The sequence below is a fragment of the Macaca nemestrina genome, chromosome 15 (assembly GCF_043159975.1).
Source record: "Macaca nemestrina isolate mMacNem1 chromosome 15, mMacNem.hap1, whole genome shotgun sequence".
NCBI lineage: Eukaryota > Metazoa > Chordata > Mammalia > Primates > Cercopithecidae > Macaca > Macaca nemestrina.
In genome coordinates, this window is record NC_092139.1 from 26,178,214 (window position 1) to 26,194,756 (window position 16,543).

General features: G+C 48.6%; 1 protein-coding gene and 1 pseudogene across 1 annotated transcript in view; one reads left to right on the plus strand and one right to left on the minus strand.

Moving 5' to 3' along the window:
• The window catches only part of LOC105496334 (Rho GTPase activating protein 40), a 49,611-nt gene that overhangs the window by 22,803 nt on the left and 10,265 nt on the right, over positions 1-16,543 (minus strand). The window contains exons 2-3 of the mRNA XM_011766682.3: positions 4,623-4,825; positions 969-1,189 (exon numbers count right to left, since the gene is read on the minus strand). Coding sequence (XP_011764984.2) covers positions 969-1,189; positions 4,623-4,825 — 424 coding nt within the window. The remainder of the gene's footprint in view (positions 1-968; positions 1,190-4,622; positions 4,826-16,543) is intronic.
• LOC105496333 (DNA replication complex GINS protein PSF2 pseudogene) lies at positions 13,419-14,011 on the plus strand (annotated as a pseudogene).

Below are 16,543 nucleotides of genomic sequence, written 5' to 3' on the forward strand. Positions count from 1 at the left end.
AGTCACACTACTGTATCACTGCCGCCTCCATAAAATTGTTTTCTTCTACCACCAGCTCACTCTTGAATTCTTTCCTGAGTGAAACCAAAAGCTTCCACAGCTAATCCCCAGTTTTGGGGCTTGCCTGCCCTGCATCGATAACAATTATATAGGAAGAACCTAGGCTTTCAGGCTCACCCAAGGACACACAGTGGCAACAGGCATATACGCAGTGGCATGCATGGGAGGTAAAGACCTACATGCAATGTAGGGACATAGTGGAAGGCAGGGAGACATATGTGTGCAAGCCAATGCACTCTAAATACACACACACCAACACACACACCAACACACACCCCCACACACCCCAATACACACAAACACCAACACACACACACACACCAACACACACACCCCAAAACACACACACCAACACACACATCAACACACACACCCCAACACACACACCCCCAACACACACCCCAACACACACATCCCAACACACACACCCCCAACACACATACCCCAACACACATGCACACATACCCCAACATACACACCAACACTCAGACACCAACACACACCAACACACACATCAACACACATAGCAACACACACATCAACACACACACATCAATACGCACACCCCAACACACATCAACACACACCAATACACACACACTAATACACATATATTCCAACACACATACCAAAGCACATACACCAACACACATCAACACACCCCAACACACACATCAACACGCACACACTAACACACACATATTCCAACACACACACCAACACACATCAACACACACACCAACACACAACACACACACCAACACACATACCAGCACCCACACACCAACACACACACACACACACATACCAACACAGCCCTTCAGCAGGATCACTGCATCTCTCAGGCTGTGGTGGCAGCACAGAGATCCCAGTCAGACAGGGCCTGCGATGACCCATATGCCACTTACCGCTGAATTGAAGACCCCGAAGACGTCCCTGACATCCCTGGCAGGTGTCTTGTGTTGTCTTCGCACTGAGCGAGCATAGATGTCCAGCCGGCGGCACACAGCGGCCACCTGGGTCTGTGTCAGGGTGGACAGGAGCTCCTTGTGATCGCTGTCCAAGCCCAGGCCACCAAGGAGGCCCAACAGGCCTGTGTCCTGCAGCCACTGGGATTCGGCTTCCCCTTCTGCCAATGGAAGTAGAACCCAGATGAACACACACAGCTCTGCACTCAGCCACACATGGTAACCAAAGTTCTGCATAGAAGCACACACTTACCTGGACACAGGAGTTTCTGCATATCTGATCATGAGACCTATTAACACCAACCAGACTCTTTGGGGGAGAAGATCTAATGAGCCTTCTGAGAATTGGGGGCGGGGTAGGGGGTACTGATGGCATTAGTCAGTGTATGGATGTCAACCCATAACATAGCGATCCCTGGAAAACAGAGCTGGCTGAAGGGCCCTGCGTGTTCTGATTTTGGACCCACTTCTCTCCAAAGTAATGAACCCACTTCTCCAAAATCTGGCAGAGACCACTACAGGGTCACACGGTGTCCCGTTGGGAAGTTGGTGCTGGGTGTTGATGTCCCTTTGGGAAGTCCTCCATATTCAAGACCTTATTTGTGTTGGAATTGTCCCCTCAGCTATGCTTCCTAAGGAAACTGTCATAGTCCCATAGCAAAACCATCAGTTGGAATGGGACGGTGTGTTAAGACTTCAGGATCTCGGGTCCTACCTCCAGGGATTCTGCTCCAGGAGTTCAGGCCTCACGCCTGATAATCTGCACTTGGAATGTCTTCCTCAGATTATTCTAATGCAATAGGTTCTCCAGATCACACTTGAGAAACACTGGCCTTATGGGGGAAATGCTTAAGAGCTCGTACTGGAAGTTGAACACATGTGCGAGAGGATTGGTAGGGTGTACAGTTGTACCCAGTGTTGACCAAGTTAGTCAACAAAGTAATAATTGTTTTTAAAACTCAAACCAAACTGCTTTTATGGCAGCCTGGGTTTTGCAAATAATCCAAGTCTTCCCCCAACATTTTCCCTGCACTTTGGAACCAGAACAGATGCCTCCAGGGCAGCTGCAACGTTGTGGGTCCATTCCTGACTTGTGCTGGCTGGTGGAGGTACTGATTCTATCACAATACCAGACGTTTTTTTGTTTGTACAGAATCCTTTCAATGAGCCACTGTGTCTTGAAATGTAAGCATTCACCTACCACCTTTATAATTTTCATCTCTATCTAATTATCCCTGTAAAATTCCTTACCAAATATATCCCCTTAATCTTGGGCTACATTTTTTACTTAAACAAATCTATTTTAAAAGGAAACAAGATCCCTACCATAAATGGAGCATCCAACATCACCTGCCGTGAATAGACATTGATGGGAAAAATAAGTTATTAACAATCCCTCTGGTTCAAGTTGGTGTCTGAACAAAAAGAAAAGATGGCCGGGCACGGTGGCTCATGCCTGTAATCCCAGCACTTTGGAAGGCCAAGGTGGGCAGATCACCTGAGATCAGGAGTTCAAGACCAGCCTGGCCAACATGGCGAAACCCCATCTCTACTAAAAATACAAAAATTAGACGGGTGTGCTGGTAAATGCCAGTAGTCCCAATTACTTGGGAGGCTGAGGCAGGAGAATCGCTTAAACCCAGGAGGGAGGTGGAGGTTGCAGTGGGCCGAGATTGTACCACTGCACCCTAGCCTGGGTGACAGAGTGAAACTCTGTCTCAAAAATTAAATAAATAAAAAGAAAAGAAAGGAAACAAAACAAAACAAAAACAATCTTGGCTCAATGCCACTCAGGATCCCTCAGCCCTGTGAGTCTAAAACAGCTCCTGTGTTTGTTTAGTTGCTCAAAGTGGCTTCTCTCTGACCCTATCTGACTCCACTCCCTGTGCATTGTTGGAAATTAGATGCCAGAGAGGCCACATGGAGGACCTCCTATGCAGGGCATCTCCTGAAACCACTTCTAGTATAACCAGGGATTTTTTTACATTCACAGTTGGAGGCACTGCATGTGACTATTAGGCCCTTAAGAGGTCTGCATCACCGCATCGTCTGTTTTGCCAATCGGGGCAAGCCCAGCTGAATTACATGCCAAACCAGGAAGGGTTCCATGTGGAGCCCTTTCATTCCCTCATCTGCTGAACAGGTAAGGATGGAGGACGGGAATGTGCTTGGCTCTTTTCCAGGCACTGTGGACACAGCAGTGAAAAGGGCCGATGATGTCCCTGGCCTCATGGAAGTTACATTCTAGTGGGGGTCACAGGCACATACACAGTGAAGTGCACTAGGTAAAGTCAGGCAGTGATCATCGCTGTAGCAACGAATAGAGCAGGGCAGGAGCTGGAGAGTGATGGGGCAGAGGTGCTATTTTATGTAGGGAAGCTGATGAAGAACTCTCTGAGGAGGTAACGTTTGAGCCCAGTCCTGACTGGAGAGAACAAGCCGTGCAGATGCCTGGGGCAAGAGCATTTTAGGCCAAGGGAGCAGTGAGGACAAAGGATGGGAGGCAGGAAAGTGCTTTTAGGGTCAAGGACCAGCAAGGAGGCCCGAGGACAGAAGTAGAGTGACAGCAAGTCAGGGTGGGAGGAGAAGAGCCAGGGAGGAGGCCCGAAGTCAATTATGTAAAGCCTGGTAAGTTATGATCTGGTGGCTTTATTACGTGTCTCCAAATTCTTTGACTCTCACCCCACCAAGGGGTGGAGTCTAATTCCCCTCCTCTTGAACATAGCTGCATGCAGGATAACAGAATGCAGCAGAAGCAATGCTGTCTTTCTTCTAAAGCTGGGTCATAAGCAGCAAAACAGCTTCTACCCAGCTCTCTCTCTTGGTCTTGTGCTTGGAACCTAGCTGCCATGCTGTGAGGAAGCCCAGGCCACATGTGGAGCCCTCATGCAGATATTCCAGATGATAATCCCAGATGATACTCCCAGATGAGGCCCCCTGAAGGTCACATCCACCACCAGGCACATAGGTGAGAAATCTTTTGAGATGACTCCAGCCCCAGCCACCATTTGATTGTAACTGCATAAGAGGCTCTGAGCAAGAACAGCCTAGCTGAGCCCACTCAACCCCTCCAACAGTGAAGTATAATAATAGTCATAATAATTGATTATTGTTGCATTATGCTGCTGAGCTTGAGGTGGTTTGTTACATAGTAGTAGATAATAGGGACACATAATTGTCTATTACTCTGAGATAGATGGAGAGATATTTGAGGATTTTGAGCAGAGGGCTTAGAATTTCCCTAGAACATTAGCTCTGTAGATAGGAGACTGTTTTATATTCACTGTTGTATCCCCAGTGCCTAAACAATGTCTGGCACATAATACGGACTCAAAAAATATTTCCTGAAGGACTCACTCTAAGGAGGGACATAATCTAATTAACTTTACTGAAAGATCGTCTTGACTATGGCATGGAGAACAGACAGTAAGGAGCACGGGTGAAGCAGGGAGAGCAGTGAAGAGGATACTGCACCAGTCCAGGCAACAGAGAAAATGCTGTCATGTTCTGGTTCATATCTGGATCCTCTCACATTTCTCTGCCTGGAATCAAGCCCTCCCACCACCCCTACAGGCCCCCGCCGGGATCCCTCACCCTCTGGAAGCTGGCCTTCATTCCCGCCACTGTCCTCTTCCCTCAGCTCATCTCTTTGTTGGATCCGTTCCACCTCCATCCAAAAGCCATCCATGCTGGAGCTCTCCGCCGAGGACAGCCGGGAGTGGGAACAGCCGGCAGGGCGTGGTTGCAGGGGATTCTTCTGGGGAAGCTGATTCATTCGGCCTGAGGAGGGGCCAGAGCTGTAGCAAGTGGGGAAGGTGCAGGGAGGTCAGCAAGTCTCTGCTCATGATGGGGGTTGTGCTGGGGCTTGTGGCTCTCCAGAAATCAGCCTGGGGCCCCTGGGGGCTAAGCAAGCTTCCCAGGCACGTTTCTCAGGGTGATCTCAGCAAATCGACTGGTGACCCATCACCCCTGTGGGATCCTTGCAAACCAGCAGTGCTGCAGGGGACAGAGCAGGGCCAGACTGCTTTGCTTGCTTCCACCTTCTTGGTGAAGGCGAACAGTCTTGGACATACGTACGGTAAATGCAGCATTCCTGAGAGGGGATTAAACACCAAGACAGGCGAGGAAATGACAGGGCAGTGTCTCACGGATCTCACCGAATTTTTACCCAGAGAGTCTCCTATCTCCTTCCCTCACACCTCCTCCTTTGTGAGTCTGGCTGCCAAGCCCTGGTTTTCCTGTTTGTATCACAGGGCACCTCATCTCCTCCCCTCTCCCAGCCAGCTTTGAACAGAGCAAGTACCCGATCACAGAGGCACTATACATCACGGAGTTAGTCTCATTCTCTCAAGGTGTTCAACCAAGGGCAGAGGGGTCAGTATCAGGCATGTGAACTGGAAGCCGTGTGGGGCTGGAGGGACTGGAGTGGCCAGTCTTCCAAGAGAAGCTGAGAGGAGACCCTCTGCAGCCATGGAGGGATGTGGGGTAACCTAAGCTTGATTTTCCAGGTCCCACTTGCAGCTTCTCATGATCCAGGCTGTGTGGTTTACCCTAGAGCCCCCATTCCCACATCCTTCCCTTTAATGCCCCTCTTCTTCCCAAGCTACGATCAATGAATTTCTGCTTCATGCAATCAACGAATCTCAGAGTAAGACAGTGCAAGTCTCCTGGTCCATATAAATGAAGTCCAGGACTTCAGATGAGCTTAGGGACAAAATGCCTCTGTTGCTGGCCCAAATCCTTGAGAAACGGTGGGGCTGGTCATAATGGCAAAAATACTACACTGGAGTCATCTAGACCCTGACACGGGCCAGCAAATAGACCATAAACTACCCCTGCCAGAAGAGAGGGAAGAAATCCATTTCCCCAGTTTCCTTAAGTAGGAAAAGTGTATATTCTGCAAGTTCTATAGATATTTAAGCTCCCATGTGGAAACAAACAAAAGGCAAAGAAAACCAATAAACATAGGTGGTTTGAACAGTCCTTTTAAAAAAACAAGACTCATTTGGATTAAAAAGGAAAAGTCATCCACATGCTGCTTTTTTAAAAAATACATACATATATGCTTTTCTGTGTTTTTTTTGTTTGTTTGTTTGTTTGTTTTTGTTTTTTGAGACAAGGTCTGGTTCTATGGCCCAGGCTGGAGTGCAGTGGCGCGATATGACTCATGGCAACCTCCGCCTCCCAGGCTCAAGCCATCCTCCTACCTCAAGACTCTTGAGTAGCTGGGACTACAGACACACACAACCATGCCTGGCTAATTTTTGCATTTTTTGTAGAGACAGGGTTTTTGCCATGTTACCCAGGCTGTTCTCGAACTCCTGGGCTCAAGCAATCCGCCTCCCTTGGCCTCCTAAAGTACTGGGATTACAGGAATGAGCCAGTGAGCCCGGCCTTAAAACAGATTTTTGTTAGCTATATTTTCTGTTATAAAATCAATATGCAGTTATTGTAAAAATTCCCAGCAATGCAGAAATGAGCAAAGTAGAAAATCAATCATTCTCCTGCGACTGCGACCACATTTTCCGTGCTAACACCTTGGTGTGCAGACATCTCATATCTCTCCCCTGGCGTATTTAACCTAAAGGCAGGCACTCTCTTCTTCACTCAGGAGATACTGTTTTGGGCTCATGTCAGCCAAGACCCAGAACTCAAGTCCTCCACCAGCCCCACAAGAGTCCCATGCGCACTAAGCATTTGATAGCTCTTTACTGAGGAGCTGGATGCTCACAGGCGGGTCCCCCACACAGTGCGTTTACTTGAAATACCCCGATCTCCTTTTGATGGAGGTTTGGGTTTTATCTATTCATCAATATCACAAACAATACCATCTGTTACCTTTGCTCCTTTGTACAGAGAATCCTAGAAGCAGAATTGCTGAATCAGAGGGTTTGTGAACTCTTGCCGCATGACCTCTAAAAAAGGACTATTTTATTGGATGTTTGTTTGTTTTGACTTTACCTCTGCTGCCTGCTTAGCCCCCCTCTTGTGGGATCCCATCCCCTGGAGTCCCTGAAGGCGTATTTTGCCCTCAGCCTATAACTTCACTCACTGTTGTCCCGTCCGTTTCTGGAGGTGTAATCTAGGACCTAGGGCTGGCTCCATGGATGTGCGACCTGTGCAGTCACACAGGGCCCAGGTTCGGAAGCAGCCCACACTTGGTTCAGAGCTCTGCTGTCACCATCTCAAAATTCTTAACAATGTTTGAATGAGGGACCCATGTTCTTTCTGCCCATGGCCTGTCCTGCCAGGATTTTACCATAGACCCCGGCTTGTGGCTTCCTCCCAGGCAGCCTGCCCACACAGAGCTCAACTCCGAGTCCTAAACAGTTCCAACCTGAAACAGACTCAAAATGTGGTAAAGCAAAGAAACCTCCAGTCGGCCACAGCCTGAAGGAAGGGACATGGCGCAACCTCCTGGCAACAGCTCCGGCATTTGCACAGAGCAGAAGCTTCACTGGAGACCAAGTCCCAGTTAATTATAAAATTGGCTGTTCCGCTCTATTTATGCTTTTTGAGAAAACTACTAGTCAGTGCCTCCTGCGAATCTGTTTGGCACCCCATGCTGGGGGCACAGCTCCGTTTCCTTGGTTGCTTTGCGATTCACTTTGAAATTACCGACATCTGTGTGTTTTCGTGACAATTTGAAAACTGCAGCGACTAAACCCAAGCAAAATTGTCAACACTGTCACCATTTGATAGCTAAGCAGTGAGGGGGCAGCAATTATTTCTTTGGAAGAACATTCTGAGGAGGTCAGAGAGGGGCACAGGAAAGAACAGAAACAAAATGAAACACCCACAGTGCTGAAGGTGTCATTGTTCCAACATTGCATTTTGCAGCATGGCGGTGAGTACCCCTCTTCTAGGAAGAGAACGATAGGAAGAGAACACATCCACAAAAGGTGTTCAGAGCCTCACAAATACAGCTGATGCTTTGTTTTGTTTCCAGCGCTTCGTTGAGGTATAGCGCATGCAGAAAAGTACGCAGGTCCTAAATATACAGCGCGGCCTCCAGTTGTAATTTGGTTTTTTAAACCTTTACCGAGTACTTACTACACACCCAGAGGCAAACATGTTCAAGCATCAGTTTATTTCTTTTTTTTTGAAAAAGGTCTTGCTCTGTCTCAAGTGCAATGGCATGATCATAGCTCACTGCTGCCTCAAAGTCTTGGGCTCAAGCAATGCTCCCACCTCAGCCCCCCAAGTAGCTAGAATTATAGGCACATGCCACCATGCCTAGTTAATTTTTGATTTTCGGTAGAGACGAGGTCTTGCTATGCTGCTCAGGCTGCCCTCAAATGCCTTGACTCCAGTGATCCTCCCAAAGTGCTGGGAGTCCACATGTAAGCCATCAATCCTGGCCAAGCCTCAGTTTAATACATCAGTCCCATGTGGGGGTGCTATTGTCTCCAAATTACCAACAAGGAAACAGACACAACAGGATTGGGGGACTCACCCAGACTTATCCCATTGGCAAGTGGCAAAACTCGGATTTGAACCCAGGTTGCAAGGCCCAGTGCCAGGGCACTTCACTGCCATACTAGATGATTTAGGGAGGCCCCAGGTGTAAATGAAGTAATCTGAATGCATTTTTTCTTCCCCACTCTAGACACTGTGCCCCTCTCAGAGTTCCCTGTCTCATCAAATGGTTCCATCAAGCACTCTGAGAGCCACTCCTCACACCCTTTTTGGTGTCTCCACATTCCATGAACCCCTAATGAATTTTACCTTTCATACAACTCTTCTATCCACTAACTTCTGAACCACCACTCTGGCCCAAGCCACCATCACTTCTCGCCTGAACCACAGCCTCATCGCAGTCTTCCTATGTTTCTTCTATATATCCTTCTCTGGTTCAGAAAGATCTTCCAAGCTCCCAGAACTGGCCTTTCACTGCATCTAGGAATCCTCATGGTATCCCAGGACACTGAGGATAAAATCCAAATGCCTTACAAAGGCATTGGGCTGACCTGCCTATGCTTCTAGCCTCGTCTCACATACCTCCTTCTTCCCTCTGCCTGGAATGTCCCTCCCTTGTCTGCTAACCACCCTTCAGATCTCAGACTCAAAGTCACTTCCTCAAACACAACTTTTCTCATCCCTAACCTGGATTAAGTCTCTGCTCTTTGCTTTTCTATAACACATTCATTTCTATTGGAACTATTTCTTTCTTGGCTTCTCTATTCCCTGCTGTCTTCCCAGTGCCTAGAACACTGCCTGGAATATCGTAGTTGTAGCGGATACCATGTATGGCCCAACATTCTTTCACAGTTCTCCCATGGGGAGGTGGGGCCTGTGTCTCCTCCCCTTGAATCTGTCAGGCTGTGACAGCTTCAGCTAAGAGAACACAGCAGAGGTCAAGTGATGAGACTTCTCCGTCTGGTCATAGTGACCAAGCTGATCCCACCTGCCTCTCTCACTCTCTGCTTGCTCCTTGGAATGGGTTGCTACATTGAGAAGCTCAGGCCAAGTGCCAGGTCACATGCAGGTGCCCCAGTCGACAGCCTGAGCCGAACCTCACCCTTGAATTGTTTTAGTGTAGGTGTCAGGCACATGAGTAGAGAAACTTCCAGACAGATGACTCCAGTCCCCAGCAAGAAGTCACCCCCAGCCGTTCAGTCTTCCCAGGTGACACCCCAGACATCACGGAGCAGAGGGCAGGTACCCTTGCCCGCTCTGTCCCAATTCCTTACCCATCGAATCCCTGAGCAGAATAAAATGATGGTCGTTAGATGCCACAAAGCAATAGATAAACTGATTTGTAAATTTAGAAGTCAAGAACTTTGGGCTGGGCGCGGTGGTTCACGCCTGTAATCCCAGCACTTTGGGAGGCTGAGACGGGTGAATCACGAGGTCAGGAGTTCAAGACCAGCCTGGTCAACATGGTGAAACCCCATCTCTACTAAAAAATACAAAAAATTAGTGGGCGTGGTAGCGGGTGCCTGGAATCCCAGCTACTCAGGAGGCTGAGGCAGGAGAATTGCTTGAACCTGGGAGGCAGAGATTGCAGTGAACCGAGATCGCACCACTGCACTCCAGCTCAGGTGACAGTGTGAGACTCCGTCTCAGAAAAAAAAAAAAAAAAAACTCAAGAAATTTGGCTCTAGTGTCAAATGGGTCTGAATTTGAATCCTAGATTTGTTGTTTATTAGCAATGTCACCTTGGGGAGTCCCCAAACCTGGCTGGGCCTTAGCTTCCTCATTTTAATATGAAGCTAACAGACTACCTTGGGCAGTGTAGTGTAAGAGCCGATTCACTCATTCAGCTAATGTTTATTGATCCCTTACTGCGGCCAGTTACTAGGAAGCGAATATATATAAGGTGCTTAGAACAGGAAGTCCTCAGTCAATGTAGTTTGATCAATATACGTTGCTTCTGGGCTCTTCCTATCTGAGATTCAGACAGGGCAAGTGATTCACCCAAGACTGCCCAGCCAGTGAGTGGCCTCTAGTTCCTGTCCTGCAGAGTGGTCAAGGGCTTACAAGCGCAGACCATGGAAGAAATATATTCCCGCAGAGAGTCAGAGGGCCGGAGCCCTCACAGTGGCTTGGAGCCTTCCTGAATGAAAAGCCCTTCTCTCCACACACACGAACTTCCCCCCCAGGTGGCCTGGAAGATGAGGCAGGGCCTAGAAGTCCTCGGCTCCCATCCAAGCTCCCCTGCTCATGCTCTATGCAGCTGTGGGCATGTCCCTTTTCCTCTATGGACCTCAGCTTCCAAGTCTGTAAAATGGGAAGGCAGGGGTAGAGCAGGGGGCTTTGCAAGGTGATCTTAGCGAGATCCTTGCCCCTGAGGTCACAGCAGGCAGTGAGAATAATATGACAGTGGAGCAAAGGCCTTTCCCAAAGGGCAGGGCTGCAGAAACCCATGCAAGGCTGAGAGCCACAGAAGCGAGAGCTTGCTCAGCGAAGCCGAGAGCCGGCATGACCGAGGGAGCAAGAATGCGGGCCATCGGGATGAGCCGGTGGAGGTGTGGCCGAGCCTCCCCTCCAGCAGCCAAACCAGGTCAGCTCAGCCTGGACCTGCTGGGGCAGGGAGCATGGCCTGGCTTCAGCAACCCAGCCGAGGGCTTCCCCTGAAAGTGGTGAATAGGGCTTTGGGGGCAGCCTTCAATTCCACTGAGAGAGCCTGCCCTTGACCTCGCCACCCTGACTCTGATGAAATGCTGACAGCAGAGGGTGTGGCATTCCAGAGTTCAACAGGCTGAGTTCTGTCCCGACCTGACACCGAGGAATCTTGGGCAAGATGTTTCACCTGTCTTAGCCTCAGTTTCCTCTGCAAAGTGGGGGCCAGTCAGAGCTATCCTCACTGCGAGCATCACAGGAAATGTAAATGAGACGTCTGACAAAATATCTGGCCTATACTAGGTGCACAAGAAATGGGAATTGTTGTAATAATAATAGGTACTATTATCATTATTGGCAGCATCACCATTATCCTCATCATAAGTATTACAGGTTACAGTGAGTGAAGGAAAAGGCTTTAGTCACAAGCTCAGGTTCTGTGGCCATAGGGACAAGTGACTCCAACACATGCCCTGGAGTGAGCTGGCATTGACTATTCTAATCAACAGGCATTAACAGTGACCTGCTGCAAGGTACTACTCTGAACACTGCATTAAAGTTCCTCAGGCCAGGCGTGGTAGCTCACACCTGTAATCCCAGTGCTTTGGGAGGCCAAAGCGGGTGGATCATGAGGTCAGGAGTTCGAGACCAGCCTGGCCAACATGGTGAAACATGTTGTATAATATACAAATAATTAGCTGGGCGTGGTGGCAGGCACCTGTAATTCTGGCTACTCAGAAGGCTGAGGCAGGAGAATCGCTTGAACCCAGGAGGTGAAGGTTGCAGTGAGCCAAGACTGTACCACTGCACTCCAGCCTGGGTAACAGCATGAGACTCCACCTCAAAATAAATACATACATACATACATACATACATACATACAAACTTCCTCAAGCTCAGTACTAACAGCATGTCAGCAGGATGATTATTTGCTGTGAAGGAGGGCTGTCCTGTGTATTGTAGTAAGTTTAGCAGCATCCCTGACCTCTACCCACTAGATGCCAAAGCATCTCTCTCAGTTTTAACAATGACATATGTCTCCAGACCTTGCCAAATGTTCCCTGGGGAACACCATCATTCTGGCTGAGAAACACTGCTTAGCATGGATTAACTCATTTACTCTTCACAACTTATTATTATCCCATTTTACAGATGGGAAAACAGAGGCACAGTGATTAAGTGCCTTCTGTAAGGTTACCTGACTAGTAAACGGCAGAACTGGATTTGACCCCAGGAAGTCTGGCTCTGTAGTCCACGTTCTCAACCACTGTTTAATAAGCTGCTTGTACAACAGTCTTTCCTCAATTGTGAATGTTTTCTTTTCTTTCATTGGCCGGATGCAGCCTGTGGTTGGTGAGGGAATACCACTAGCCCAGATGTAGCCCCAGTTCTGCCTCTGATCAGCTGGGTTCTTATCTATCACCTGAGCCACAAAGTTGCTGGACTCTTTTGAACACGTCCTTTGTGCCATAATTATTTTTGGGTAATGATATGTTGTGTAGCGATGAATTTAGATTGTCCCCAGTGGGGCGGGCTGGAGGAGCAACAGATAGCCACTGTTGGGCAGTGCCAAGCTTTACTTTGCTGAGCAGGGAATCTGAGGGAAGGTGACAAGTTGGGGGTGAAGGGAAAGGAGGGAGAGAGGTGGGTGAGAGAGCTAGCTGCCATCAGGGAGTGGCTGTGTGGGATGCCTTGTGCCTTTGGCTCTGGGCAAACCCAGGCATGCAATGTGCCTAGGTGGTGGGGTGGCCCTCTCACACCATGAGAAGAGCCGTCCCTGGACAACTGCTGCCTGGGTCCCAGAATGAACACATGTGGCGCAGACCACAGCCCAGTAAGCAGGGAGGAGTAAGTTCAACTGGACCCATGGCTAGAAATGGAGCTGCCCAGCAGAGCCTAGGGTAGAGCAGCTAATCCCCAGCCACCTTCAGACACAGCGGTGGGAGTATATGATCATCGCCTCGGGAAATGATCCCCGCTGGGTTTGGGGATCATTTGTCACACAGTGATAGCTGACAGGGACAGCACACTATTGCACAACCCCAGCAGCTCTGCGGTGAGCCCACTCTGCCACTCAAACACATTCCCGGGTACCAGGTGCACATGCCACTGGCTGTGTGCACGCTCCATGTTCCACCCTATCTCCAACCCCCAGATAAAGTGACTCACCCGGTTCTGAGTCAGGAATCAATGAAGGATAGGAATTGGGCCTCTTAGAGCAGAAATTGAAAGGCAATCTTGGGGAAAACGGTGGCCACACGCCTCCTCCGGGTTGCTGAGGGGCCGGAGGAGACTGTGAGGCCCGAGCCGGCTGCTCACACTGCCATGGACATGGCCGAGGTCGAGTTCCTGGCCGAGAAGGACCTGGTTACCATTATCCCCAACTTCAATCTGGACAAGATCTACCTCACTGGGGTGGGTACCTGGGGCCTTTTAACCGTGGTTTACCAGTGGAAGTGCCCCCGTGGCTGGCAATTAACCTGAAGCAAAGACACAAATGTTGACTGCTCCCTCCGGAGTGGATGGACGTAGGAAAGTTGGAGAAGATGAGGAATCATGAACGAAAGGAAGAAACTTTCACCCCAATGCCTGGCCCTTACTACATGGAACTTACCAAGCTCCTGTTAAATCATGCTTCAGACAACATCCCAAAGGCAGATGAAATCTGGACCCTGGTCAAGGACATGTGGGACACTCGTATAGCCAAACTCCGAGTGTCTGCTGACAGCTTTGTGAGACAACAGGAGGCACATGCCAAGCTGGATCACTTGACCTTGATGGAGATCAACACCAGCAGGACTGTCCTCACACAAGCGCTCAGCCACATGTACAAACTCCGCACAAACCTCCAGCCTTCAGAGAGTACTCAGTCTCAGGACTTCTAGAGAAAGGCCTGGTACAGGCCGCTTGCTGGGGGATGTGAGTGCTCAGGACAGGGTGAGGTACTCATGGTTCTGGAGCTCTAGAAGCACTTTCTAATGCATGAAAAACGTGTGATGGTGCAAGGAATGGATTCGTGACGTTGGAGAAGCAACAAGTTTGTGATTAGTCCTTAAAACTTAGCTCCCTGGGATGTTCTTCAATTCCACATCTGTTTCTAGAAATCAGCCTTCTCCGCCCCACCTCCGCACTTTTGAGAAAGAAAAAAGCTTTAGGCAAATAAGTTATCGCCCCTAGCAGAGCCACTTGGGTCTCCTGCATGGAAACCGTCACACTTGGGTAAGTGTTCAGTGACTGGTAGGTGTAGATAGAGCAGGAGTGGCCATGTGGCCAATGGCTTTTTTCCCCCACTTCTTGATCCTGATTTCTTGGGCTAAATTTAGACTCTCCCACAGAGGTGGGTCACAGAGAAGGATGGTAGATGGTGCAGCTAATGATGCTGACCAGTGCTTATCCTCTAAACCCCAATCCACAATAAAAATAATGGACCCAACTTGAAAGAAAGAAAGAAAGAAAGAAAGAAAGAAAGAAAGAAAGAAAGAAAGAAAGAAAGAAAGAAAGAAAGAAAGAAAGAAAGAAAGAAAGAAGAGAAGAAAGAAAGAAAGAAAGAAAGGCAGGCAGGCAATCTCAGGGCACAGCCATGGGCATATGGGTGTGCCAGGGAATTGTGGGTGCACAGTCACTCATGAATGTGTACATAGCCATGTGTGCCTATGAAGAGGGTCTCTCCTCTGTTGCCTCAGGACTTGCCAGGAGGTTTCGAATCTTCATGCTCACCTATACAGCTCACATAACTTAGTACATGATGACGACTTAAATGGTGACCCTCTGAATGTAACACTCTTATGCAGTGCACAACCTGAACATCAGGACACAGCAACACTCACATCTACGAAGCAATCCCTGTGGGGACAGGGTTAGGATGGGTGGGAATGAGATGTTATAAAAGGCAAATCTTATCTTTACATTTTTAAGTATCATCTTAACTGAGCTCCTAAAATCCCTCTGTGACTACAACTTTCCCATTAAGACGCAGAAGACTGGCTCATTCTGGACAGTGTGACCTTTCTTTGAATTATTAAATAATGCTTGCCACATCTCTTTCACATAACAATTCGGCTAGATCTGATCTGTGGGTTATGAAAGTCACAAGCTTGGCTATTTTGTGTTATAGACAACAAGAATAAAACATTCTGAAATGTAATTAATGTAATTTAGCTTCCTGAATCACACAGGAGGCTGGGCTGGGAGACAGGGAAGGCACAGCTATGGGTGCCCCCTTCAGCTGTTCAAGTTGGGCACAAATCAGAAGAACAGAGGACCCATGCTGGGCCCAAGAAGCTGCATCCTAGGTGTGGAGACCAGGCCCAGAAACCTTCTCCAGGGCAGGATGCTTCTCCACCCTGCCCATGGGCTGGAATCTCCCAGGGAGCTTGCCCCAGCCAGACCAATGACACCCAAACTGCTGGGAATGGGACCTGGGCACCAGTATTGTTGATTCCATTGCACAACCAGGGTTGGGAAGTCAGGAGTGTCATTATGTTGCTGGGGTTCAGAGAATTGCATAGGTTTCAAGAGTTGGGTGGGAACTGACGGATTGCATCAAAATTCTCACATAGCACTTCTGGGAGGGGCAGCCTGCATTTTTGAGATGGCTGGGGGAGATTAAGATACTGCCCATGACCTCTGAGATGACAAATATTTGCAACTGAAGATCATGATCTACCAATCTCCATCTGAGATAGCAAACCACATCCCCTCACCACGTCCCCAACACGCACCCTGGATTTTCACACCTTTTAAATAGCTTGCCATCATTTGAAAATGAGGAGGTCTCACATTTTTAAGTCCTCTAGTTCCAATTTCTCCTGGGAAAAAATAATCAGTGGAGATGATAATCCTGGGTCTCTGTCTCTAAGTGACAATTGGCTGAAGCCAAGTGGTGGCTGCCTCTTAAAACGGGCTTCCAGCCAGCAGCATAGCCCTGTGGTGCTTGCCAGAGAAGCTTTGAAAGTCGTTAAGTTGTGTAGGCTTGCCCTGATCCTTCCTTCGAACAAGGTTATAGACACTTGTGTGTCCCTTCCTGAGTCACTTAGATTGTCATCTTGATTTGTCCAATATTGTAGCCACTTGCCACCTGAGCGCTTGAAATATGGTATTTAGTATGAATGAGGAGCTGAATTTTTAACTCCTTCCTTCCTTCCTTTCTTCCTTCCTTCCTCCTTTCCTTTCCTTTCCTTTCCTTTCCTTTCCTTTCCCTTTCTTTTCTTGCATTTTGAGACAGAATCTCACTCTTTTTCCCAGGTTGGAGTGCAGTGGTGCAATCTCAGCTCACTGAAACCTCTGCCTCTTGGGTTTAAGTGATTCTCCTGCCTCAGGCTCCTGGCTGGGATTACAGGCACCTTCCACCACGCCCAGCTAATTTTTGTATTTTTAGTACAGACAGGGTTTCTCCATGTTGGCCAGGCTGGTATCAAACTCCCAACCTCAGGTGATCTGCCCTCCTCGGC